This window comes from Agelaius tricolor, unplaced genomic scaffold, assembly GCF_023055355.1.
Source record: "Agelaius tricolor isolate 1412-34295 unplaced genomic scaffold, bAgeTri1.0.p SCAF_33, whole genome shotgun sequence".
Classification (NCBI taxonomy): Eukaryota; Metazoa; Chordata; class Aves; order Passeriformes; family Icteridae; genus Agelaius; species Agelaius tricolor.
The window spans coordinates 5082479-5109415 of record NW_027269293.1 but is presented as its reverse complement, the minus strand read 5'-3'; the positions used below and the strand labels follow the sequence as shown (position 1 = coordinate 5109415).

The 26937-nt window shown below is 51.7% G+C and overlaps 1 protein-coding gene across 2 annotated transcripts; it reads right to left on the bottom strand.

Annotated features, from left to right (window-relative positions):
• Window positions 1-266: 266 nt before the first annotated feature.
• Window positions 267-25290, bottom strand: FZR1 (fizzy and cell division cycle 20 related 1). Of its 2 annotated transcripts, none has more exons than XM_071451594.1 (14): window positions 25131-25290; window positions 13519-13658; window positions 13024-13149; window positions 12737-12800; window positions 11432-11559; window positions 10935-11017; window positions 10321-10504; window positions 10056-10121; window positions 9567-9669; window positions 7776-7960; window positions 6182-6415; window positions 5495-5599; window positions 4253-4345; window positions 267-3226 (listed from the first exon to the last, which is right to left on the bottom strand). In XM_071451594.1, exons 2-14 carry the CDS (start codon window positions 13585-13587, stop codon window positions 3185-3187), a joined length of 1482 nt encoding a protein of 493 aa, XP_071307695.1. In that variant the 5' UTR covers window positions 13588-13658; window positions 25131-25290; the 3' UTR covers window positions 267-3184. The 2 variants fall into 2 exon arrangements, with proteins under 2 accessions (XP_071307695.1, XP_071307697.1); XM_071451596.1 differs by having other exon boundaries at window positions 25127-25253.
• Between the last annotated feature and the right edge of the window lie 1647 nt (window positions 25291-26937).

Genomic DNA, 26937 nt, shown 5'->3' with positions numbered 1-26937 from the left:
TACCCCACACCAAGGAGGGGCTGTGCCAGGCCAGGGACCCCTTTTCCTCCTTCCTGCCATGCCTGGGGCACAGGGCAGGGCAGGGAGGGTGGCTGTGCCCTTTCCCAGCAGCAGGAAAGCAAACAGGAGCAGGAAGCTGGGAGCAATAAACAGGTGAGATCTGTGCCAAGAAAGCTGGTACCTGCAGAGGTGGGGTGGGGACCCTGGGGACTTACTGCAGCCTTCGCTGTGGAGAAGCAAAGTGGAGCCATGGAGACCAATCCCAGTAAATTCATAACCTGTTTAATGACAGTTCAATTGCTTTACATGAAAAAGTTACAGCGTGCTCCATGTTTGTTTTCCATCACATGACACCTGGGATACAACGATGCTGTCACCCAGCTCTGGGAGGACCCTGTGCCCGAGCCAGTGCCCACGGGTCACACACACTGACACATCACCTCGGCTCTGCCCTTTTCTCTCTTGAGCAGCAGGTGACAGTGACAGTAACACCCTGAGACACTTGCACAAACCCACCTGCACACGGATACAACTGGGAGCCCCTGCCTGGCAGCAAGGCAGAGAAGGTGGCGGTACCGGGCTGACAGTGAGGTCAGGGTGAGCAGCCTGTTCCTGCCATGCTCTGTCACCAACACGTGTGGCCACACAACAGCCCTGGCCTGGCAATCACTAACCCTGGCCTGGCAAGCACCAGCCCCCCTGCCAAGTGCAGTACACGAGCCAACCTTCTCCCAAGGCGGATAGAAAAGCGAGATGTAGACACAAGATGCAGTTTGGGAAAGTCCTTGGCAAGAAGGGACAATGGTGGGGGACAGAGCAATGAGGAGCTACCCCTGCTGTGCAGCTGGGAGCACTGGGCAGTGCCTGCAGTGCCCACCTGGCACTGCCCACCCCACAGCACTGCCACTCCCCCCAGCATCTTCTGGGACTCCTTGAGGAAGTTCCCCCATCACAGGGGGAGAGGCAATTCCACTCCTGTGGAGTCCCAGGGCGCTGGGGAACCCAAACATCACCACACTCACCATACACCCCAGCTGGGTGCCCTGCTCCCTCCTACTCCAGAATGGGCTGAGCCCTCCTGTGCGCCCCCAGCCCAAGCACCTCCACCCTGCCAGAGGAGAAAGCAGTGTGTCCTGGGGGTCTGCACAGTGCTATTTAGTAGGAGGCAATCCACAACAGGAAAATCCACAGCACAGCCACCAGGCTCCCCAGCCCCCCTGATGGCCCTTTCCCCAGGTGATGACACCCACAACAGACCATCTCTTCCTGCAGATGGCCCTTTACTTCAAACCCATTCCTCAACTGAATGATCCAACTCAATTTAACACCTCCTGGGTGCTTTGGGGTGCTCCCAACCCACAGTGATGTGGAACAGAGCCCACAAGTGGAACAAACAACACAAGACAGGCCTGGGGGTGACTTCAAACCATGCCTCACATCCCATGGCCAGAGCTACACTAAAGCAGTTGCACTTAAACAGTGTTTCAGAAACTCCATGGTAATTTCATTTTGGTGGCAAGTGAGACTGTGAGATGACAAAGTGGCCTGTGGGCCTGGGAGACTCAGAGCTGGCAGGGGGCTCCCAGCACCAGCTCCTCACCAGTGACTGCCAGTGTGTGTGACACAGGCACAGCACCAGCAGCCTGATCAGGCATGGGCATGGTGGCACACGTGGTCCAGGCTGCACTGGCCTTCTCACACCTTGGCTCACCCTAAGGATACTAGTGGGACTGGGGACAGGCAATCATATTCCTACCACCTGGTTTTAGGGAAAGAAGGGAGAGCAGACAAAACAACAAAGGGAAAAAAAAAAAAGAAAGGGAAAGCATTACCTATGCAATCTACAGGGAGAAGACAAGTCTATATACACAGCCAGAGAATTCCACATGGTAACAGGAAGCAACACTCAGAGAGGGCAAGGAGGCAGGCAGGGTCTGGGCAAGGCAGGCACAGGCACAGGTCAGATGGAACAGGCTGTGCAGCCTGACAGCTTCTCTTAAATTAAAAGCACCACACGCACACACACACACACAGAGCATTTGTGATACACCCCATGGGCTCCAACACCAGCCAGAACTCTTGTCCCACACAACCTAAAAACCCCAAACCACACACCAAAACTCAACAGCAGGGCCCTGTGTGGGACTTGGAGATAACAAAAAAGCAACGCTGCAGCCCTGCTTCAGGAGAACCCCTCTTCCAGCCAGAAGAGGCCCTGCTCACCCCAAAAATCAGATCTTTAGGATTTATTTTTTTTCTCAAACACATCCCAACTGCTTTTGGCCTCATGGAGACTCCAGAGCAAGGCACCCACACAGCAGCACCAAAGGAAGCTCCACATGCACAGGTGGTTGGGTGGGTTTCTTTTTTTATAAAGTCCTTGCTTCTGCTCTCTGGTAACTCCCAGGATCAGCCCAGAAGATGAAACAGCAACTGCAGAACTTCGCGAATCTGCTCCCTTAGAGGTGAAGTTTTTTCAAGTCTCCTCCAAAGTCTAGAGCCACAAAGTGTATTTGTTCGGAGGCAGCTGTCAAGCATGCCCAAAAAACCAAGCTGTCTTATGGAATGATCATGTCAAGTACTACAGTACCTGTCTGGGGGGAAAAATAAAGAAAAAAAAGGAAAATAGGCAGTTCTCCAGTTTCTTCCTGGAATGGGGATACCAGGCTATGAACAAAGCCCTTAGATGCCCAGCCTGGAGCTGTGCCCCTCGCACCAGCTGTACTGGAGCAGCCTGGCTGGCTCCTGCCTCCAGAGATGGCACTCTGGGACACAGGGCAGCACGTCAAACCCCTTCCCACAGCAGCAAGGATATGCTCCTCTCTCGCAGGAGGCACACCATGGCAGTGGGATGGCCTCGGTCCAGTCTCAATGGTCCATGTCACACGAGTCCTCCCCAGCACCATCCCGACGGGCGGAGGATGCAGGGTTAACATTGCTCTTGTACCCGTTTCCCTTTATGAAGGATGAATCCAATAACCTTTGGCAGTTCCCTCCCCTCCCCACCCCATCCCAAATACTGCCCAGCCCTGTGGGTCACAAGCACATATTTAATGAGCTGGGTCCTCCTGCAGTCCCACAGCTCTCCCTCCCCTTGGCTGGGCTCCGGAGGTCCATGCACGCCGAGGGAGTGGTCTGATCCTGGAATGTCAGGCTGTAGGTTCCCGGGGCACAGGGAGGGGGTTTATCGTATCCTGGTGAAGAGGTTGAGCACAGATACAGACTCCTGACAAGGGAACACAAAGCAGGGGGTAAATAGCTGTTACTCCACATGCTTCTGGGTTGGTTTGTTTTTAACCTGGTATCTCTAGCTCAGGGCACGATTCCAGCTCACAAATCAAAGTCCAACACCATAAATATTCCCATGGGTTTTTTCCAAATGGTAACATGTGTGCAGCTGGCCAGAGTGCCATTCCCAGAGCTCTGTAGGCAGGTGTACCCCAGAGATGGCAAGAACTGGGAGACCCCCGGGATCAATGCCAGCTCGTCACAGTCCCCTCCTCCAAATCCCTCTGCCAGGGATCCAAGAAAGTTCTCAGAGCATCAGACACAATCTGCTTTTGGTGATGCCAAGTTGTCACTGGCAGAATCCATGATCCCATTTTCATCCAAACCCCCATTTTAAGCAGTTTTGTAAAGAGGCAGGGGATAATCATGGAATCACAGAATGGTTTGGGCCTCAAGCGGCCTTAAAATTCATCTCCTTCCACCCTCTGCCATGGGCTGCTCCAAGTCCTATCCAACCTCGCCTTGGATCTTCCAGGGATCCAGGGGCAGCCACAGCTGCTCTAGGAAACTTGTGCAGGGGCCTCTCCACCCTCACAGGTAACAATTCCTTCCCAATATCCCATCTAACCCTGTCCTCTGGCACTGGGAAGCCATTTCCCCTTGTCCTGTCCCTCCAGGCCTTGGTGCAAAGTCCCTCTCCAGCTCTCCTGGAGCCCCTTTAGGCACTAAAAGGAGCTGTAAGGTCTCCCTGGAACCTTCTCTTCTTCAGCTGGACACCCCCAGCTCTCCCAGCCTGCTGTCACCCGAGGGCTCAGCTGCTCTGCTCTGCTCAGCAGCCTAGAGAGGGATGTTGTGTCACACCAGCCTTGGGCACAAAGGGCAACCTTTTACTTAAATCTCAGCAAAGTTGAATCCTTCACTGCCCCAGCCCTTGATCTGCAGGAAGGGATCAGGGAGGAGGCAGCAGAGCAGAGCCAGTGTGGCCTGAGCTGCCCCAGGCAGCAGCCCCCATGCCTGGCCTTACCTTTGTCGAGCGAGTTTTACTGAAGACGTTCCAGAAGCGTAAGGTTTCGTCTCCAGCTCCTGTGACAATGGCCTCCCCATCAGGGGACATTGCCTAAGGACAAGACAACAACCTTTAGCACCTGTCACATTTTTGAGGCTGAAAACAAGACTTAGTTGGAATGCAGGAGAGATTTAACTGTCCTTCCTACTCGTGGTGAGAAGCCAGCTACCTCCACTTTCAGGTGCCTCATGCAGCCTCAGGTGCAATTTGGGCCCTGGCACCTTATGGTGCAGCTGTGGAACACATGGGGGGAGTGTTGTGGAAAGAATACTTGTGTTAAGAAATCCAAGCCATGTGTAACTGAGGCTGTTCCTCCCAGGATTATCAACCTGCCTGAAGGCAGGAAGATGATATGACTGGATTTTCTGGCTGTATTGGTTGCTTACATTGGGATCTACCTCCCAAAACATTATCAGCATTTGTCAGCTCCATCATGAACTGCTGACACCCCCATGTAACAGTAACAGCAGATATGAGATGGATCAGGATTACCCGCAACAAATGTTGAATTCCCTGGGCAGCAGTCATCAGTGAAGAGGTGTGAAAGTCTTCTGGGAGCAAGGAGAGAAGCTTGTGTTTCATAAAATCACAGAATCCCAGAATGCTCTGGGTTGGAAGGGACCTTAATGCACATCTCATTCTGCTCCCTTCCACTATCCCAGGTTGCTCCAAGCCCTGTCCAGCCTGGCCTTGGACACTTCCAGGGATCCAGGGGCAGCCCCAGCTGCTCTGGGCAACCTGTGCCAGGGCCTGCCCACCCTCACAGGAAGAATTTCTTCCCAATATCCCATCTAACCCTGCCCTGTGGGAGTCTGAAGCCATTCCCCCCTTGTCCTGCTATTCCAGATCCTTTTCAGAAGTCCCTCTACAGGTCTCCTGGAGCCTCTGAGGCACTGGAAGGTCTCCCTGGAGCCTTCTCTTCTCTAGGCTCAAAAGCATTTTCTTAGAAGAAAACTCAGATGTTTCCTCAGGAGAGTTTGGCAGGCTTTACTATCATTAACAAAGCCTCACATTTCCATAGCAGCAAATCCAAGTGTCCCTTGCAGGCACGGAAATGTGTCAGAGTTTTGCAGTGCTCATGGGGAGCATTTACATTCCCGCCCAGGCAACTTATGGTGCCACTGGCACTGCTGCTTTGGGTGCCAGCTGGGCACACCTACAGTAGCCAGGTGAGCAGCCAGAGCCACGGCCATCACTCACCAGGTACAGGACTCGATAAGAGTGCCCTGTGAGCTTTGCTACTTGAGTTAGCGAGGGGTATTTCCAGACGAGGATCTGGTTCTGGGAGTATCCGTGGGTGCTAACCTGAAAGGGGAGAGGGGAACACGAATCATAGAATCATGCAATCGTTAAGGCTGGAAAAGACCTCCAAGATCATCAAGTCCAACAGTCTACAGACTACACCACTGCTCTGGGCAGCCCATTCCAGGCCTGACCATCAGGAAGAAATTTTCCCAATATCCAATCTAAACCTCTCCTGGTGCAACTTGAGGCCATTTCTTCTTGTGCTGTCACTTGTTACCTGGAAGAAGAGCCTGAATTCCACCTGGCTCCACCCTCCTGTCAGATGAAGAGAAGGTGCCCCCTGAGCCTCTTTCTTTCCAGGCTGGAGCCCCTCAGCTGCTCCTCAATAGATTTGTACTCCAGCCCCTTCCCCAGCTCTGTTCCCTTCTGCAGACATGCTCCAGCCCCTCACTGTCTTTCTTGTTGTGAGGGACCCCAGCACCTGAGGTGCCTCAGCAGTGCCCAGAACAGGGGGGCAGTCACTGCCCTGGTCCTGCTGGCCACACCCTTGCTGGTACAAGCTGGGATGCCCTTGGCCTCCTTGCCCACCCGGGCACACCTGGCTCATGCTCCCCACGCTCCCCAGCACAGGGAAGGACTCACCAGCTCGTTGGCGTGTTTGGACCAGGCCAGGTTGCACACCTGGGAGCCGGTGTCGATGCACTGCAGGGGCTGCCCCGTCAGCGTGTTCCAGAAGCGGATGCAGCGGTCGGCTGTGCCCCCGCCCGAGGCCAGCAGCCCGTGCTGGTGTGGGGACCAGGCGATGGCTTTGACTGCTGCCAGGTGCTCTGTGTATTGCTGGACGGGACTCAGGCTGGAGTGATTCCAGACAAGGAGCTGGCAGAGAGAAGAGACATGATCAAACCTATGCCTCAGCCATGTGTCCATTACACCCACGAGGCACAATGGGACTGATGAAGGTAGCTGGGCAACAAGCTGATTTCCCATAGCTCTGCTCAGACATGCACAGCTCCACTCTGCACTTCACAGAATCATGGAATGGCTTGGGTTGGTTCAAGCTCATTTAGTTCAAATCCCTGCCAAGGGCAGAGACACTCTTTAGCAGACCAGGTTGCTCTTAGCCCCATCCGACCTGGCCTTGAACACTTCCAGGGATGGGGCAGTCACAACCACCCTGACACCACACTCAGCTGAGGAGCTGTCCTAACCCCAAGCCATGTGGCAGGAACAGGCCCTAAGATAAGGGAATAAATCTAAAGAAACAGCATCACTGAAGGGGGCCTCAGACCCTGCTGTTGTCTTTCTGGCTGTATCATTCCAGAACACATCCAGGAATCTGCTCAGCTCATTAGGAGTTATTCTGAGCAGGAGGAACTCGATCCAACCATGCTGTCACACAGGCACTGGGCACATTCCTACCTAGCAACCCGCTCCAAAGGGCTTGGAACCTGCTTTTTTGTGACAGATGCTTCTCCCATATGGTGCTCAGTGAGCTGCAAGCCTGCACTACAGGTATGAGAACTCACAGAGCTCTACCTCAGGTTCCTGCTGCATACAAACATTACTGCAACAAACGTGACCATACACTACCCAAACAAAGCCAGGAAGGGCAACTTAGCAGTGGCTTTGTTGAACTCAACCCCCTGAGCCAAGCTAGAGATTTAATTAGCCAAATACAGAAGCAAAATTAAATTTGCCTTTTTCATTTTATTAGGAAGAGAAGACTGAGTAGAAGCTTAGCATGATTTATATTTGGTCATGGTCCAACAACCAAAACAAAAGTCCTTTTCAGAGAGGCCAAACATCCTTAAAGAATCACCGAACCATTAAGGTTGGAAAGGACATTTAAGATCGAGTCCAACCTTTGACCTAATCCCAACGTGCCCAGTAAACCATATTGCATATCCACTTGTTTTTTGAACACTTCCAGGAATAGCAACTCCCCCACTGCCCTGGGCAGCCTGTTCCAATGCTTAACCACTCTTTCAGTGAAGAAATTTTTCCCTAATCATAGAATCATACCATACTTTGGGTTGGAGGGGACCTCAAAGCCCATCTAGTTCCATCCCCTGCAATGGGCAGGAACACCTTCCACTAGACCAGGTTGCTGCACATCCTGTCCAGCCTGGCCTTGAACACCTCCAGTGATATAATAACGTCCAACCTGACAACATTTCCCCTCGCCCTAGAAAGAAAGGGGTGTGACATTTCCCATGACCCCCTGGAAGGAATGTACCTTATTATCGTTCCCTCCAGAGGCCAGGAGCTGGTGGTCCGTGGACCATTTGAGCCCACAGACCTCCTGCCTGTGTCCCTGGAGCCGGCGCTCCGACTGCAGGGGCGGGGTGCGGATGTCGCGCTGCAGGATCATCCTGTCCCGGCTCCCGGACGACAGCTGGTCCGCATTCCACGCCAGGGCACCTGCAGCAGGGACAGAGCTCCAGAGGCTGCTCTAGGAGCCACTGAGGCTGCAGAACACCTCTGAGGTCACCAAGTCCAACCCTCAACTCAGCACCACTGTGATGGTGTTCACAGGGGCTCTTGGATGAGGGAAGAGACGAGGATCTGACTCCATGTTTCAGAAGGCTTGATTTATTATTTTATGATATATATTACATTAAAACTATACTAAAAGAATAGAAGAAAGGATTTCATCAGAAGGCTAGCTAAGAATAGAATAGCAAAGAATGAAAACAAAGGTTTGTGGCTCAGCTCTCTGTCTGAGCCAGCTGGGCTGTGATTGGCCATTAATTACAAACATCCAACATGGGCCAATCACAGATGCACCTGTTGCATTCCACAGCAACAGATAACCATTGTTTACATTTTGTTCCTGAGTCCTCCCAGCTTCTCAGGAGGAAAAATCCTGAGAAGGATTTTCCTTAAAAGATGTCTGTGACACACCACCGCCACGTTCACCACCAAATCATGTCCTTGAGTGTCACATCCCCATGACCTTTAAACACTTTTCAGGCATGATGACTCCAGCACTGTCTGAGGCAGCCAGATCCCATGATTTGTAACCCTTTCCATGAAGAAATTTTCCCAGTATCTAATCTTAACCTCCTCTAGCACAGCTTGAGGGCACACCCTCTCATCCCTGGGAGCACAGCCCAACTCCCACCGGGCTCCACCCTCCTGTCAGGGAGTTGTGCAGAGCCAGAAGGTCCCCCTGAGCCTCCTTTTCTCCATGTTGAGCCCCTCCAGCTCCCTCAGTTGCTTTTGGTGCTTCAGTCTCTTCCCCAACTCTGTTCCCTTCTATGGACATGTTCCAGCCCCTCAATGTCTTTCTTGTTGTGAGAGATCTAAAACTGAGTCCAGGATTTGAGGGGGGACCTCAGCAGTGCTCAGCACAGAGGGATGGTCACTGCCCTGGTCCTGCTGGCCACATTATCAAGTCCAACCTTTCCAGTCCTGCAGCAGTTGGTAAGGAAAATGCAGCCATCAGAGCTGCCAGGGTTTAAAAACAAAAAATGCTAACAAACCTCAAACCACTCCTTACAGACCTCCCTTACATCCACTCTCTGGAGTCCTAGGATCAGGGAACAAATAGAGGTTCCCTGAACAGACTGACTGCAGGTATTACCAACCTCACATCATAGTGCAGTAAAGCACAGAAACATTTTGGGATGTGCATGGATTTCCCAAATCTCGCCCCAGAGCTTAGATTCACAACATCTCTGAGTAGAAAAAAACAGCCCTCCAAAAAAGGGAACTGGAAATCTCAGTGTGAAGCTGCCAGCAGAGCTGGAAAGTGGAAGCCAGCAGCAGTGAAGAGATGTTGTAACCAAACCCAAAAAGCCTCAAGCAAGGAGGAAACACCTGCTGCAACACCCAACCACCATCACACTGAGATCAGAACACCAGAGTTATGAGATGATAATATTTTGAACCTGCTCAAGAGGACAGCAGGGGATAAATATTAATGCTGGTACTCTGAGTTCTCTATTTCCAGCAGATCCCTGGCTAACAAAGTTCCATCAGGAAGAAGTGACCCCTCAGAGCCCTCTGCATCCCCACTCCTTACCAACTCTGGCTGTGTGTCCCTCCAGCATGGAGAGCTTCTTTCCTGCAGCTGCATCCCAGATCTGTACAAAGCCCTTGTGAGTGCCAACGGCCACCAAGTTTCCCTGCACAAACAGAGAGCCAGGATCAGCACAGCCAGGAAGTACAGTCAGAAAACTGAAAGTTGAGAAGACTTGACATAAATCCCACGAGGTGGAAAGCATCCAGAGTTCTTCCATTTGACATGTTTTTCCCTACTGAGAGGCCCAAGCAGCCTGTCTGGAATATATTTATTGTAACATTTTATTGTCAAGAGCTGAAGAAGCAAACTGGCTCTTTCTCCCTCCCACTCCTCTTAGCAACACCTGGAGAACTTCAAGATACAAGAGGCTGCTCTCCATCCCCTCCCTTTTAGCAGAGAAAAACCAGCTCAGGGAGCTAACTACAGCTATGATGACAATGACTACGTGACCCATGTGTCAGCTGTCCCTGCTGACAGTGTCATACTGACCCGCTCTGACCAGCCCACGGATGTCACGGAATCGCCTTCCACAGAGAGGTCACACAGCCGCGTTACCTTCAGAGAGAAGAACGGGGTAAGGAACGTGGCTTTGTCACACTGGCTGTCCCACAAACCAGAGCTGTGCTGGGGATGGAGCGTGACAAGTGCTGAAGCCCTCACACAGCACATTCCATAGCCCTGGAATGCTGGAAAAACCCTGGAAAAACCCTACATCAATGGGCAATTCAATCTTCAGACACTCGTGACCATTTACCTGACTTGTACAAGCACTCCACAGGTAAACACAAGTCCCAAGGCCAACGCTGAGGACATTAAGAGAGGACCAGTCCACCAGGTTCAGGTAGAAGTCATCCTGCAGCTCTGGGGCATCCAGCACTTTGAAAGGAATCTTGGAGATTTTCCGAGTTGGTTTTCGAGGTGATCTTAGCAGCTTCTGACTGTTTACAAAAACAGATAAAAAAACAACTACAGGAATCTGCACATCATAGCAGATGGGAGGCACAGGTGCAGCCATTCTTTATAGAGCACTCTGAAGTTTCTATAGAAATGCAGACAAAAAGGCTGCACAACCCTTTTTCAACAGCAAGATTGGAAGGAATTAGGTTCTGCTTCTACAAAGGAGCTATGAAGCAGAAAGGTAAACTGATTACTGAGAGCTGACCAAGACATGTCAAGCACATAGACAGGTTGGGTACCTGAAGAAATTCTTAGAACTTGACTGTTTTATTTACTATCTCTCCAGATTTCCAAACCCAATTCACATTTATTTTAGAGCTTTAGGCAGAAGTCCTAGAGAACCTCACTGCACCCTCTGTCCCCTCCATCCCAGCTCTTCCCTTCTTTTAGTTTGCAGAGGATCAGTGTTACCTTTTGTTGCTGACAGGAGACAGGGAATAGGGTGAGACCTCATTGCCATCATCCGGGCTGGAGCGCTTTGTGCTGAGTGAGTACTGCATAAAGAAACACCTCGTGAGGACCCTGGCATTCCCGAGGCCTGGGGCATCACTCCCAACATGCACTGGTGCCAAGCTAACTCCAACATCCAGTTTTTCCTTTCCCAGGTGCTCCAAAACCATACAAAACCCCTCAGCAACGCTCCAAGTCCAAAAGCCTGATTTGGCCACTCACCACACTGTCCAAAAAGCCTGGCTCACACAGCTTTCCTGCCAGCACAAACACAGGAAGCACACTGCTTGCTGCACACTCAGGTTCCCTTTGCAGGCCACCACATTTGTTCTGAACAGCTTATCTCAGCCAAGCCACAACACCAACTCACTGCACGAGCAGCCTGGCAGAGCCCTGTGCTCTGGTTCTTGTGCCCCACACACAACCTCCACTGGTGCTAATGCAAGTAACCAACTCACAGTGAAGAGAGATTTCTTCTCTGGGGTGGATGGCTGCAGCCTCCTGTCCTCTGTCTGGGGGTCCTGCACCTTCTCGATCCCTGCTCCCAAGAGTTCATTCTTCAGCAAGGCAGAGTAGGCAAGGCCATCTGTAAACCAAACAGGCACTGAGCAGAGAGCTCAGAGCAGGAACAGCAGGGAGTATCAGGATCATGTGTGCCTGACCTGGAGAAGGGAAGGCTCCAGGGAGACCTTAGAGCCCCTTCCACTACCTAAAGGAGCTCCAGGAGAGCTGTAGAGGGACTTGGGACAGGGCCTGGAGGGACAGGACAAGGGGGAATGGTTTCTCACTGCCAGAGGGCAGGGCTGGATGCCTGGGACAGTGGAATGTGTCCCTGCCATGGCAGGGGGTGGAAGGAGATAGGCTTTGAGGTCCCTTCCAGCCCAAACCAGCCTGGGATTCCATAATAAGGCCTCGATCTTGGCCTCATCATCGAGCGATGCAAAGGAGTCCGGACAGCTCAGTCCCTCTGGGAGGCAGAGTGCCTGAATGCCCAGTCAGCTCGCAGCCGGCGCCGCAGGACACCCGCAGCGAGCTCAGTGATTGTCATCTCTTGAGTGATTGTCAGCTCTCTTAGGATTTCACTCTTTGCTTGCTCACTAGGGCTCCTTTGGCTGAGGCTGAAGCAGACATGAGAGAGGAGAAGGAGAGGTCCTGGTGTTCCACAGTGATGGTTTATTGGGGGCTCTGTGAAGGGTTCCAGCGACAGCTCTTCTTCTGTCAAATGGGCTAAACCAGCCCCTTTTTATAGGGATAGGGGGATCCAAACTTGTCCAATAGTAAGGGTCAGGGAGAATGGCCTATGAGGTTACAGAGATAAGGCTAAGGGGCGAGGGGTTGGAGACAGGAGCTTATTTTGCTGCCTCATCATGACTCAGCAGCTCCTACTGTTAAGTCTCAATCCTCCATGGAGCTCTCGCCAGCTCCCTGGGGTCTGCTACAGGATTCCACAACTTGTACTCTCACAGAGTCTCTTAATAAGCCTGGGCCCCCATTTAAAATCAAGGTTAGTAGCAAGTTTCCCCTCCTTCCACTCCAGCAGGAAAGTGATTTCATGACACAATAAACCAAGGCATAGAGACAGCCTCTTGCATCCAGACACCCATCAAAAGCAGTGAGCTGGTACTCACTCATGATGTGGGCATTTCCCAAAACACCAGCATGAGTTTTGGCATAAGCATGAAAGTGCCAGCATGGCCTTAACTTCCCCAGCAGTTTGCAGTCAGAGCTCTGGGCACTGCCAAGCAGTAGAAGGGTGGTCTCACCTTTGCCAGTGTCTGATGTAGCATCTTTTGCTTTTCTGTTTTGGCTTGGTGATTTTTCATTTTCCTGAAATGGAGAAACATGCCATCACCATACAGAAACCTCAGGGTATATGGTGAAATAGCAACTGCAGGGAGCATAGGGTTTGAGGACACACATCAGTGGAACTCTTCTGGGGCTGCAGAAGAGCATGGTGCAGAAGGTAAGCAGAACAATCATGCCAGCCAAAACAAAAGTACCACTTCCTCGGTTCCAAGGCTGAGCTGTAGGAGAAGGGAGCAAAACTTACATTTATTCTGTGGAAGTTGATGCTCCAGTTGGCCCCAGCTCTTGAGGGAATGAATCTGTCACCATGCTTACTAGGAGAAGACATTGGAGAATTGGAAGGTGTCAAGGTTCTTCTCATCTCTGCTACCTGAATTAAAGAAAAAAAGACACTGAACTTACTCTTGTCAAGCCTTAGAGTTGGTTAGTTTGTTAGGCCTCAATTGTTTATGTTACACGTGTAGTTGCTGAGATTATGTATTAAAAAGGTATTACTGAACTCCACAAAAATATCTTCACCCCTTTTTGCAACCTGAACTGAGGTTATATATTCAAAAGCTCTCTTTAAGTGAAGCTATTTGGGTATTCATAGAACAGCTGAGGAGTTCACACCTGCTCACAACACAACAAAAGACTGTGGTTTGCTTTGAGGAGGTGCCAGGTCTTTCAAAAGCTGAAGGAAAACAGTCACAAGTGAGACAGTCAACATAACAGTGAGCCTGAGCCCATCTGTACTCACACAAGGCATTGTGTTCTCGTTCTGTATGTTGATTTGGCGTAGGAGACGTCTCTCATAGTCCTGATCCATGGTGGAAGTGGCTGGAGAGATCAGCCGGCTCAGGAATTTATGTTTGTGAAGTCCAAGCAGTAACTAGTGTGCTGCAACAGACAAGAGAGAACAACAAAATGTTACACTCTTCCCTGCTGAAACAGCCTCCCCAGTCTCCTAAGCCTGTTCTTTGAACTTGAGACTACTTTTCCTATCCAGAGCATTGGTGCCAAACTTGTGTGACACTGAAGAATGCAGGCAGCCGGTATTTTGTGTCTGACAGGATCTCAGCCAGTCCCCACCCCACCTGGAGCAGGGACTGCCCCGGGGCCCTGCAGCAGAGTTTGGCAATCCTTCAGAACAAGGGCATGAAGATTCCAGAAACCTGCAGCCTGTCAGGTCCAGGCACTGGCACCAGCTGCACAGAGAGGTGTGGCTGCCCTATTCATAAAAGTGTTCAAGGCCAGGTTGCACTGGGCTTGGAGCAACCTGGTGTACTGAAGGTGTCCCTGCCCATGGCAGGGGGTGGAATGAGATGGGCTTTAAGTCATTTCCAACCCAAAACACTGTGAGATTCTGTGATCCCACTGCTCAGGTAAGGGGTACAGGAGCAGTGCTGAAGGTGGGATGCTTTTAGCCATGTCAGAAGTACTGCAGACTTTTAACACCACCCACTGGAGAAACACACTAGGCACACTAGGCATCTAGTAGTCCAATGAACATTCCACGTCTGATGCCTGCACTATCCCAAATACTCCTCCTGGCTGGCACAAAGCTTGCTCACTCATACAGCTATACAGTCTATAAGCAACATTAACATCATTTAAGCACATATTTTAAGCATACATTTTAGGACAGAGCTGCTTCATAATGGAGATTTGCCTGGTAAATTAACATGTGCATCAATAAAAAATAGATGAGCTGACACTTGTGTGAGAATACACAGTCACAACCCCTGCCAAGCCCCAAGGGCAGAGAGCAGCACCCCCAGGGTCCAGCCTTACCCATCACACACCTTGTGTGCCTTGTCCACAGCTGACATGGGCACAAAAACACCAGAGGAGATTGGTCAAGTTGGTCTTTCAACCCAAGATAAACATGTCCAAAGGCAAAGGTACAGCTAACACATAAGCAAATTCCCACAACACACAGGCATCTGGAGGCTGTGCAGAACATAAAGAGATTTTCATTCCTGTTATTGCATAAACATTTATGGCACCTGGCCAGAGTCCCAGCTACACAAATGGAGGCGCCTCAAGATACAAACTTGTGGTAGAATCTCAGAGGCAACTGCACACAAAGCTGTGCTGGGAGGAGGCTGCCCAGGGAGCAGCTGCACAGTGCCCCACTCAGGGACAGCCCTGCACTGCCTCCCACTCCCTCCTGGGAAAAAGCTGCCTCCAGGAGCCACAGACCTGCCCAGGGCTTAACAGTTAAAAACTCAGGGCAAGTCACCAAGCTGCAAGGGGTCCAGCAGTACACGCTGCAGTTCAGTAAGATGTGATGAACTTTTACAATACTCTGTGAAATAAGCTTGAAAACAAGGCAAAGCACACGGACTCCACACTACAGAGCTGATGGCCCTGCACCTCAGAAAGTTACAGGAAATGGGGGGACATCAAGGTGGTGACCACTGGGGTTCCAAGGGCTCCACCTTAGGGCCAGTTCTCTCAAATGTCTTTTTAAGTGACTTGGGGGCAGGACTGGAAGGTCCTGAGTAAGTTTGCCACTGCTGACATTCTCAAGGGCAGAGAGGCCACACAGAGAGACCCTGACAAATGTGAGGACTGGGAAATCCCCAGCCGTGTGGTGTTTAACAGGGCAAGTGCTGGATCCTGCCCTGGGATGGGGCAGCCCTGGATGCAGGGACAGACTGGGAATGAGAGGCTGGAGAGCAGCGCCGTGGGAAGGGCCCTGGGGGTCCTGGTCAGGGGCAAGTTGGATCTGAGTCACTGCTGGGCCCTGGCAGCCCCAAGGGCCACCCTGTGCTGGGGGCACCAGGCCCAGGGAGGGATTGTCCCACTCTGCTCTGCCCTGGGGCAGCCTCACCTCCAGTGCTGGGGGCACTTTGGGCACCACGAGATCAGAAGGAGCCAAAGCTGTTGGAGAGTGCCCAAAGGAGGGACACGGAGCTGGGGAAGGGCTGAGGAGCTGGTTCAGCTGGAGCCCAGGAGACTGAGGGGAGGCTCCTGGGGGCTGCAGCTCCTGCCCAGGGCAGGCACAGGGGCAGGGGCTGAGCTCTGCTCTGGGACAGGGACAGGAGCCCAGCAAGGGCTGGAGCTGGGCCGGGCCTTGGCATGGAGCTCAGGGCAAGGTTCTTCCCCCCGAGGCTGCTGGGCACTGCCCAGGCTCCCCAGGGAATGGTGCCAAGGCTGCCAGAGCTCAGGAGCTCCCAGGGCTGCTCAGGGTGGGGTTCTTGGGGTGGCTGTGCAGGTACAGGGGCTGGGATCAATGATCCCTGAGGGTCCCTTCCAGCTCAGGAGATCCTGTGGTTCTTTGAGCCATGCCATTTTTCAGTACCAAAACTTGGACTTTTTACAAATGCTAAAATGCTAAAATGCTTTTCTTCCTTAACATTAAGCATGCCAACACTTTTACAGGAGCATCCCTGAAATAGACAGTGCCAAGCTGGTTCTGATCACACCTGCTTACCTCTACCACCTCCTCCCCCAAGCTTTTCTCTTTTTTAATTTAACACATTACTCCCATATGTTCTTTCAGCGTCAAAACTGGAGAAAGCTCCCAAATTTAACAGAGATCAGCTTCCACCAAATGAAGCAGAGTCAGAGACGACATAATTGCAGTGAAAAGTTAGAAAAGTCTGTGATGCTATTAATAAAGCAGATTTAGAAAATAAAAATTAGTGCATACCATATCAAACACTCTCCCTCGTTTTGAAGTTTTCTTACCACCACCCTCACCGACCCACAAGCTACCAAATGTGTGTCTCAAATGAAACAGTTCACCAAAATGCCCCCTCCCCCCTTTTCTTTTTTTGGGGTGTTGTTGTTTTAACACCATGAGTAAGAGAGCTCAGCCTGCAGAACCCACACGAGGAGCGTGATCAGCCAGGGAACACCACACATTTAAGTGTTCTCCCAAAATGGCTCAGCACAGTATTCGTGAGATCCAGATCCAGTTACACAGCAAAGAGACATTTTAAATTCTGCATCTGAAACACATTCGACTATCAAGCTTTCCAGTTCCCATCTGCCCAAATTTCACCTACAACTTTCACTCAGAAACACAGCACAGATTGTTCAACAGAGAGACCGCAGAGGCAGAACACAGCAGTGAATGTTCAGCACCTGAACAGTGACATGTTTTTACCCCAAAACTTGTGCCACTAACAAGCCCAGGGAGCAAGCAGCACCTCTGGTTTGTGGTATGCTCTTGCTGTCTCTAAATTTGTCCATGGGAAGTGAGTGGAAGTGAGTCCATTTCCCCCAAATCAGGTACAAAAGGCTTTGCCAGAAGGACTTGGGGGTGTTGGTGACAGCTGCTCAACATGACCTGGTGTGTGCCCAGGTGGGCAAGGCAGCCAATGGTCATGGCCTGTATGAGGCACAGTGTGGCCAGCAGGACCAGGGCAGTGACCATCCCCGTGTGCTGGGCACTGCTGAGGCCCCACTCAAATCCTGGCGACAGTTCTGAGCCTCTGCTAAGAGGGCTGGAACATGTCTGGAGAAGAATGGAGCTGGGGAAGGGGCTGGAGCACCAGGAACAGCTGCAGGGAAGCTCAGGCTGGAGAAAAAAGAGGTTCAGGGGAGACATTCTTGCTCTCCACAATCCCTGACAGGAGAGTGCAGCCAGGTGGGGGCCAGGCTGTGCTCCCAGGGAACAAGGGACAGGACAGGAGGAAACAGCCTCAAGCTGTGCTAGGGGAGGTTTAGGTGGGACATCAGGAGGAATTTCTTCATGGAAAGCATGATCCAACACTGGCACAGGCTGCCCAGGGCAGTGGTGGAATCCCCATCCCTGCAGGGACTTAACAGCTGTGTGGATGTGGCACTTGGGGACATGGCTTAGTGGTGGCCTTGGCAGTGCTGGGGGGATGCTTTGAGTTGATGTTAGAGGGCTTTTCCAGACTGAATGATTCTGCAAGCCAATGATATGTGGGCTTGAAGCTCCCTTTAAGTTGAAGAAATAAAAGATCTTGAGGAGCTACATGTGTTACATATTCTTCAGACACTATTTTGTCACTAATTATGCAGTTTATGCTTGGAGAAGAAAGGTGGGATTTGGTGGAAGGGTTTGGATCTCATGAGAAGAATTTGTATTCTGACTTTATGTTTGTCATGCACCTTCTGTCCTGTCTCTGAATTGGCTGGATTCTCTCACAGCTTCGGAACAATACTTACAGGCAGAGTTACAGTGCTGAACAAGTGCCTTTTGTTCTTTTTATTGACCCAACCTTCATGCATTCAAACACAAAGTGTTTTTTGTTGGTATGGCATGTTTTTAATAAGCCAGCATGCAGAACACCAGGCCTGGCAGGGAAACAAGGGCAGTAATTTTGCAAAATTATTTCTGTGGTTTGAGGCAGGCTGTACCTGTTTGGATTCTCCAGCACACACTGAAGGAAGTGTAAGAGATGCAGGTTGGTTCTGTCAATTCAGACATGCTCTGCTCAAGGAGTTCAAGAGCTGGATGATTCCTGACCCTTTTTTATTCCAGAAATTGTTCATCTGCCTTCTCTTCTGGAAGGTATTTGGGTGGGTAAGTGTTTAACACAAGAAGCGCTGATGAAAGTGAGAGACTTGGAATACCAAAGACAGGATGTAAATGTAAATGTAAATGTAGATGTAAAGCTGAATATATTTCCTAATTTACACAGGGCCAAAGGGGGGGGGGGGGGGTAAAGGATGCCTTGGTAACTTCAATACCATCAATGTTATGTTGATGCTTTATTTTGAAGCATTTCAGGTCTGAAAAAGGTTGCCTGGAGCTTTTCTTACTAGTGAGTCCTAAATAGACCCCAAATTTATAGTCAGCAGGTGCCTGCCCACACCCAGAGATGCTGCCTGCTCTTTGGGCCTGTATGAAATGGCAGAGGCTTTAAGGTAAAAACACATCACTACTCAAGTGTTGAATGTTTTCAAGATCTCTGGAATAGCCCCATCATTTGCTAAGGAGAAAATTACACAAGTATTTAGTCCTCCAAGTTATGACCAGCAGGGCTTAAAATCAAACCTGGACATCCTGCTTCCCCAAATCCAAAATTTTCATCTTTTGATTTGACTGAACCTGATCACAATACTTGCAAATCAATAAGGCAAAGCCCTCAGCTGGCAGCAGAAGTGGCAGTTCCTCCATCCCTGGCAGCTGCAGTGTCCTGGCCCTCATGCCAGCTCCAGGTACTGACCACATCACACAAAAAACCTAACTTGGCCCCAAAGGGTTGATGGTTTTGGCTGGTTCAATAAGCATCTCCTCCTCCTCAACCTGGACTGCTGCAGACTATTACCAGTTATAGATTCCTTTACAGGCTTTTGAACAAGCAGTAAGGGAAAAGAGTTAAAAAATACCACCAACAAAAAAAGCCAGGCCATAGGTTTTAGCTGTGTAATAGTCAAGACTATTAGGAATGCATTCATGCCAAGACTTCACAGGACAGCCTTTGGGAATGAGCAAAATACTCTGTGCTTGGCCAAGCTCAAGCAGAGCTTGTCCACATTTAACCCACAGGAACATTACACCAACCAAGCAGGAACTGGCCTCCTTTCAAATCAGCAAGAGCACCAAAAGTTAAAGTTGTGTGTTTTACCAGTATTTACCTTTTTAAAGTTACAAGGATATAATTTGTTACCCAGAAATTTACTAGAGTATAGTGTGAGAAGCATTTCTAAAATCAGCCATTTACCCCTATGCAATGGGAGCAGCTAAAGCTTTATTTCAAAATAAACTACAACTTCTGCCGCCTTGCCCTCATCAGAGAAGCACATTCACAGCTCTGTACAACAGAAATCACACTAATGACAAGTAAAAAATTACTCCAGTGTTATGGTGTCAGATGGGATCTTCACCATTAGTCCTCACACTCCTGAAGATGCAATACTCCACCAAAATCCAGGATGCTGGACTATGGCAAGAGCCATCACACCACAGCAGTATTCTTCAGAGCATAGGATGTAGGTGACTGCTCTTCACTGAAGGTCCTGCAAAATTCCACATTTTTCTGCCTTTCCAAAGCATCTTGCTGAGCACCTCGTGCCCTGGGCACTCAGAAACACATTTATGCACTCACTGCCATCAGTCTTACAGTGCCCCTGTTCCAAAAGTGCCAGCTCTTAGTGACCAGCAATACACACAAACTGAACTCCAGTCTCATTTGAAGGCACAGTGGTTCAAGGGCAGAGCCAAAACACTGACTGCACGTCCTGCCTGCACTCAGCCACCCAGTCCGGAACAGGAGTACAGAAGCTGGAGATGTAAGTGAAATGCACAGTGATCTGTGCTTCCCTTCAGTTCCCATGGCAGAAAACATCTCTCCTTCCTCACAGGCAGAAAATACTCCCCTTTCCTCACAGGCACAGGCCCAACCTGCAATCCAGATCAGAGGTGACAAACATTTGACCTTCTGTACCTCCACCTGCACTCACAGACAAGCTTCAAGTCTTCCCACGGCCCTCCATGACAACTTCAGAAGCTCAGGTAAAGCTTCACGTCCACCATCCCAAAGTGATGCACAATCCCACCACAATGACAGAGAAACTCTGACTGGCAAACCACAAAAATTTAGGGCACTCTGATGACCAAGGCTGCAGGAAGCCTGCAGGAGCCAAGAATGCAGTGCTCATGACACAGAGCTCTGCTTGTGGCCTGGACTATCACGAGCCAGCAGAAACTCAGGGTTCTAAGACCTTCAGGAAACAGCAAAATCTCTGTCTCTGGAAGGGCCTTTAGCAAAGATAAACATTGGCAGCACTAATCACAGAATCCCAGAATGGTTTGGGCTTGAAGGCACCTTGAACCTCATCTTCTTTCCCCCCCCTGTCACAAGCAGGGACACCTTCCACTACCTCAGGTTGCTCCAACCCCAGCCAACCTGACCTTGGACACTCCCAGGGATCCAGCCACAGCTGCTCTGGGCACCCTGTGCCAGGGCCTCCCCACCCTCACAAGGAACAATTTCTTCCTAGTGTCCAATAAATCTTCTCAATACACCATTACAAGCCCAAAAGGTTTTCACCAGGATTTTTGTATACACAACAGTTGCTCTTAAACGCAAGTGCTCCTCGAAGAGGACACTGCAGAAAGCCCACCAGGAACATGACTTGCTGCCTCTCACACAGATGATGTTTAGGTATCACCATTGCTTTCAGCACAGATGTTCTTTCTAAATCCCTTTTTTCTCCACAACTAAAGGAAAAAAAAAGTGAAGATGATAGTCAAGTCTGTACTCCAAAGACCAGGCTATTTTCAACATTTCAACTAAAACTCAAATACAAGTGATGGCAACTACAGCAATCAGAACCAGCAGCTGCCCCACCAATGCAGCCACACAGCAGCCAAGCCCCTCACTGAGGGGTTCCAAATTTGCCTCAGCCAGTTTTTAGTAAGTCAGGAGAATTATAGGGTTGTTATTTTACCTTCATAAACGACGTTTTCATTCAATACACATCCCACTGCAGCGTAGCATTGTCTCTTGGCAGTGCAGAGCTTATCCAAGCAGACATGACAACCACACACTCAGCAGGGGATTTCTCAGAAAATCACCACTATTAAGCCTCTATTTTATTGCTTGCAGGTGGTGATTATTTCACCTTTTCACCATGATGCTCTGTAAATAAGAGGGACACACTTGTTCCCAGGGAATACAAAATACAGCACGAAGCCCTCAGCAGCACAGGAAGCCTTGCACTTGGAAACAAAGCACAACACACAGGATCACTTTGATGGCACCTCTTGCCCGTGGGCCAAAAGGCCCCTAATTAACAGGAAGTCTCCTTAAAGAGCTTTATCTGCTACAAAAGGAAAACAAACAAGAGGCAGCAGCAGGAACACTCCTGTTTCAAGATGCAGTAATTGGCCAAGGCACCTGGTGAAGCAGCACCTGCAGCCCTGGGCTGTGCTGGCTGGGGATGCTCCAAGGGCTGGGGTGAAGAGCAGGTTCAGCTCCTGCAGGTCTTGCCTGAGAAACACCAAGTGCTGAGCAAGTTCTACTGCTCCCATTTGCCAATGGAAGAGGCTCCTGCTGGTCCCCATATGCTCAGGCAGCACAGCCCAGGACCCCATTCCTTCTGCAGGCTCATTCCTGCACTGGGGAAGGGGCTGGGTATGATTTCCCCAAGCTACATCTTGCCAAGGAAAGGACATGTACAAATCTTACAATGTTCTGCTTTGAGATTTCATCTCAGTCCAGGACATAACCAGTGCCAAACGAGGCAGGGCCCGATCAAACCCCACAGTTCTCTCCACACTGCCGGGCCCCCAGAACTCCCCTTAGATACAGGAGCTGAGATCTGGGTAGTTGCTGGCCTCCACAGAGGGCCAGTTACAGCCACAGCACTTCTGTTTCCACCCTCACCTGGAGGCAGTTTTCCCCACACAAACACGTTTTGTACAAGTCACTGGACAGACAGGAAAAAGAAAGGTTCTGCTTTCAACCAATATATAATGACACCTATTTTGGTAATCACCTAGAAGACACTGACTTATTTAATTATTCTGTGTAGATTCTAAGAATCATTTAGGTTGGAAAAGCCCTCTAAGACCAGAGTCCAGCTGTTCCCCCAGCACTGTCAAGGCCACCACTAACCATGCCCCAGGTGCCAGATCCACATGTCTGTTAAATCCCTGCAGGGACGGGGACTCCACCACTGCCCTGCATATCCCAGTGTTACAGGAATCACAGGGTGGGACAGGTTGGAAGGAACACAGTGATCATCTGGTCCCACCTCTCTGCTTAAACAGGGTCATCCCTGAACACACAGCACAGGATTGTGTCCTGACACTTCTGGAATATCTCCAGTGAGGGAGACTGCACTCCTTCCCTGGGCAGCCTGTTCCAATGCTCAGTCACTGCACAGGGAAGTTCTTCCTCACATTCAGGTGGAACTTCCTGGGTATGAGTTCCTGCCCCTTCCTCTTGTCCCATTGCTGGGCCCCATGGAGCAGAGGCTGCTCTCTACTCTGAGCCCTCCCTGTGGACACTGAGAGAGAGGATGAGGGCTGAGGTCCCCTCTCAAGGCTGAACAGACACAGCTCACTGAGCCTTTCCCGAAGAGAGAGATGCTCCAGTCCCTTCAGCATCTCCGCAGCATTCACTGGACCTACTCCAGGAGCTCCACGTCCCTCCTGCTAGAACTGGACACAGCACTCCAGATTTGCCTCAGCAGGGCCAAGCAGAGGGGCAGGATCAGCTCCCTCAGCCTGCTGTCAATGCCATTCCCAATGCACAGCAGGATCTCCATGGCCCTTGGCCCCAGGACACAGTCTGTGGTTCACCAGGACACCCAGGGCTCTCTGCAGCTGCTCCCCAGCAGGTCAGCCCCAGCCTGGACTGGGCTTACTCCTCCCCAGATGGAGGATCCTGCACCTGCCGTTGCTGAAGTTCTGACAGTTCCTTCCTGCCCACCTCTCCAGTCTGTCCAGGCCCCTCTGCAGGGCTGCACAGCTCTGGGGAGGACTGGCCACTGCTCTTGCTCTGTGTCAGCAGCTCAGGAGGCACCAACCCCTTCATCCAACCATGAGTTAAACAGCACTGGGCACAGGAACCTGGGGGGGCTGATAAAAAGGAAGTGGGGATGGACAGAGTGAAGTACTTGGATCTTAGGGACACAGGGTCCTTAGAAGTTTTTTAATAAGTTTTTACATGTTGATCACTCCAGACTCAAAGAGGACTGATTTATGAGCAGAAAAAAGGACAAAAAAAGGCTACAGAGTCTGCATTTTATAACAACTTACAGAACCTTCAGGGATTTTTGTTTGCTTATGTTTAGTAGTTTCTATTCTCGGTCTAAGCACATTTTTCATATGGCTACTGACTTTAATAACATTCAGTTTCCCTTGAAAAAAATCCACAGAAGACAGTTGTCCAATAATCTTGTACATCCAAGTGGGTAAAGACAGCTGAAAGCAGCAGATTTATAGATACACACTCTGGTAAGGCTTCCAGTAAAGGAGAAGTCAGTGCACTATAAGCAAAGATTAAAAATTCCCTGTCCTCGGAGCTTCACTGAAAGGTCAGGCACCCAAAACTCTGCTTCATCATAACACCTAAGGTACTGAAGATACAACAGTGCCCCTGGACAAACTTCAATAATAAACCATAGAATTTACAAAACATGACAGCCTCAGTCAACAGCCCCAGAAAACTCTGCTTTTGTATTAATTATAATAATCAAAAAAACTAAAATCAGACTAATACAAGATTATAGAACCCCACAATGGTTTGGGCTTGAAGGCACCTTAAACCTCATCTCCTTCCACCCCCTGCCATGGCAGGGACACCTCCCACTGTCCCAGGCTGCTCCAAGCCCTGTCCAGCCTGGCCTTGGGCACTGCCAGGGATGCAGGGGCAGCCCCAGCTGCTCTGGGCACCCTGGGCCAGGGCCTGCCCACCCTGCCAGGGAACAATTCCTGCCCAATATCCCATCTAACCCTGCCTTCTGTAAGTGGGAAGCCATTCCCTCTTCTCCTGTCCCTCCAGGCTCTTGTACAGAGTCTCTCCATCTTTTTTGTCAGCTCCTTCAGGTTCCAGAACTCTGCAGTGAGGTTTTGTTGCTCACAGCCCAACAACACCTTCCGAGGTGACGCCAATGTGACCTGACAAACCTCCCTGCCCCAGCAGAACCTTCTCACCACCTGAGGACCTTCAGCTCAGGCTGATCCTGCATACAAATCCCACGTGCAAAATGTCAACAACAGGTTACAAACACCCTGACGAAACACACAGTGATAACGAGCTCCCTCAGACCCCAGAGCCATCGGGTGGGCAGGGGTACATCCACCGAGCTGTATGTAAACAACAGACTGCTGGCCAAAGTTTCTGCTGCTGCTTGGCAAATCCACCCCACTAAAATCTCTGTTACCGTTTGTGTTATCAACTTGATCAAGAACCCAGAGTTAATCCAAGCTCTGGTTTTCTGCGTCTTTCCCCAGCGGTCGAGGGCACACGGACCGAGCGAAGGGCTCACACCGTGAGCTTCCAGGTGCTTTGCACAGCCCCGGCCCCGGCTGCAGGTGCGGGATGCCCGTTACCAAACACACCGGAGCGTTGGGGCTCACCGGCCCCGCCGTGACGGGGCACAGCCCGCTTGGGCCCGCAGGAACTGGCACAGACTGGGCCCATCCCCGCCGCAACGGGCGGGGAGGGAGAAGCGGGGCTGCTCGGTCACCGGCTGCCGAGGAACAGAGGGAAGGAGAAAGGGACTAAAGGAGACAAGGCACCCACAGCCCCGCCCGGCCCGGCCCGGCCCGGCCCCTCCGCACAGCACAGCCCGGCCCAGCCCGGCCCGGCCCGGCCCACAGGCCCGTGCCCTCGGAGGAAAGTGCGGCACCCAAGCCTGCCGCAGGCCCCCCGCCTCACCGTGCCATGCTCCGCACGGTGCCCCGGGCGCTGCCCCGGCCGTACCTACCCCGGTGCCGGTGCCACCAGCCGGCCCGGCCCGGCCCAGCTCCGCCTCCTCCGTCAGCACCCGCCGGCCCCGCCGCTCCACAACATGGCGGCCGCCCCCGCCCCCGCGCGGGGCACGACGGGAGCGCGCCCCGCCCGCCACTTCGAACACACACAGGAAGCGGCGGCGCGCGGCGCCATGGCAACGGCCCCGCTGACGTCACAGCCGGGACATGACGTCATGGCCGGCCCCGGTGTTTGAGTGTCCCTCCCGGGAGGGCACCGGGCCCGCACTGCTGGGGCTCTGAGGGGCCCTTGGAGTCCTTGGGGGCAGCTCTTGGGGCCTTAGAGGGTTCCTTCGGTCGCTGTGTGTGTGTGTGTGTTCTTGGGTGCTTGAGGGAATTCTCTTGGTCCTTGAGGGTCTCTTAGGAGCGCGTCTTGATCCCGGGAAGGGACTCACCATGTCCCTGAGGGGCTCCCTGAGTCCTTAACGGGGTGCTTGGGTCTTTGGGGGGCTCCTTAGTGGGAGTTTCTTGGTCCCTGAAGGGGTTCTTGGGTCTCTGGGGGAGGTTCTTGGGTCCTTAAGGGGGCTGTGTCAGGTCCTTGGGGGGCCTCTTGGGTTCTGGGGGTTGTTCCTCGTCCCTCCAGAGGGTGTGGGATTCCTGTGCCCCCCAGAGATTGTCTGTGACTCAGTGTAGGACCCCCCACGACCCCACAGAGTGTCTGTGCCTCCCCCATTCCTGCTCTCTGATCCCCATTGCTCTTCCTAGAGAGTTGTGGGGTCAGTGGGGGAAGCCAGTTATGTGTCCACCCCCTCTTGGGAGGGCACCGGGGCAGAGTCTGCTGCTCAGCCCCACATGGCCTGGGAGGAGCCGGGGCAGGTGCTGCAGGAGGACTCTTGGCTCTGTGCCCTTCTCAGTGCTGCTGGAACCCCCCAGTTCCTGCCCATGCCCACAGAGGGGCTGGTGCTGTGGGCCCGGGGTGCTTGTTGGGGGGCAGAAGGATTCCTCCCCCCAGACTGTCCATGCTCTGGTGACCCCAGTGAGCATCTCACTGTTACCCTGCACAGCACAGCCACCCATTCTGGCCCTACTGCAGCAATGCAGCGAGCTGCATGCAATCCCTGATATTAACCTTGGACTCCTGGATTATCAATCATGCAGCTCAGCCTCCCATAATAATCAAGTCTCTCTTTAAGGCTCCCTTGTATGTTATTTTCAACAAGAAACAGCTCATAGCTGCAGTCCTGAGAAGGAACAGAATCATTCATAGAATATCCTGAGCTGGAAGGGACCCACAGGGATCATTGATCCCAGCCCCTGTCCCTGCCCAGCCACCCCAAGAACCCCACCCTGAGCAGCCCTGGGAGCTCCTGGAGCTGTGGCAGCCTTGGCACCATTCCCTGGGGAGCCTGGGCAGTGCCCAGCAGCCTCGGGGGGAAGAACCTTGCCCTGAGCTCCATGCCAAGGCCTGGCCCAGCTCCAGCCCTTGCTGGGCTCCTGTCCCTGTCCCAGAGCAGAGCTCAGCCCCTGCCCCTGTGCCTGCCCTGGGCAGGAGCTGCAGCCCCCAGGAGCCTCCCCTCAGTCTCCTGGGCTCCAGCTGAACCAGCCAAGTGCCCTCAGCTGCTCCTCAGCCCTTCCCCAGCTCCGTGTCCCTCCTTTGGCCACTCTCCAACATCTTTATGGGTAATGGATCCTTTGGATCCTTCTGATCTCGTGGTGCCCAAAGTGCCTCCAGAACTGAAGATGATTCCCTCTAGCAGACCCTGGGCTTGGGCCGTGAGGAACCCAGAAACTTCCCTGCAGTACCCCCACATTGTCCATTGCCTC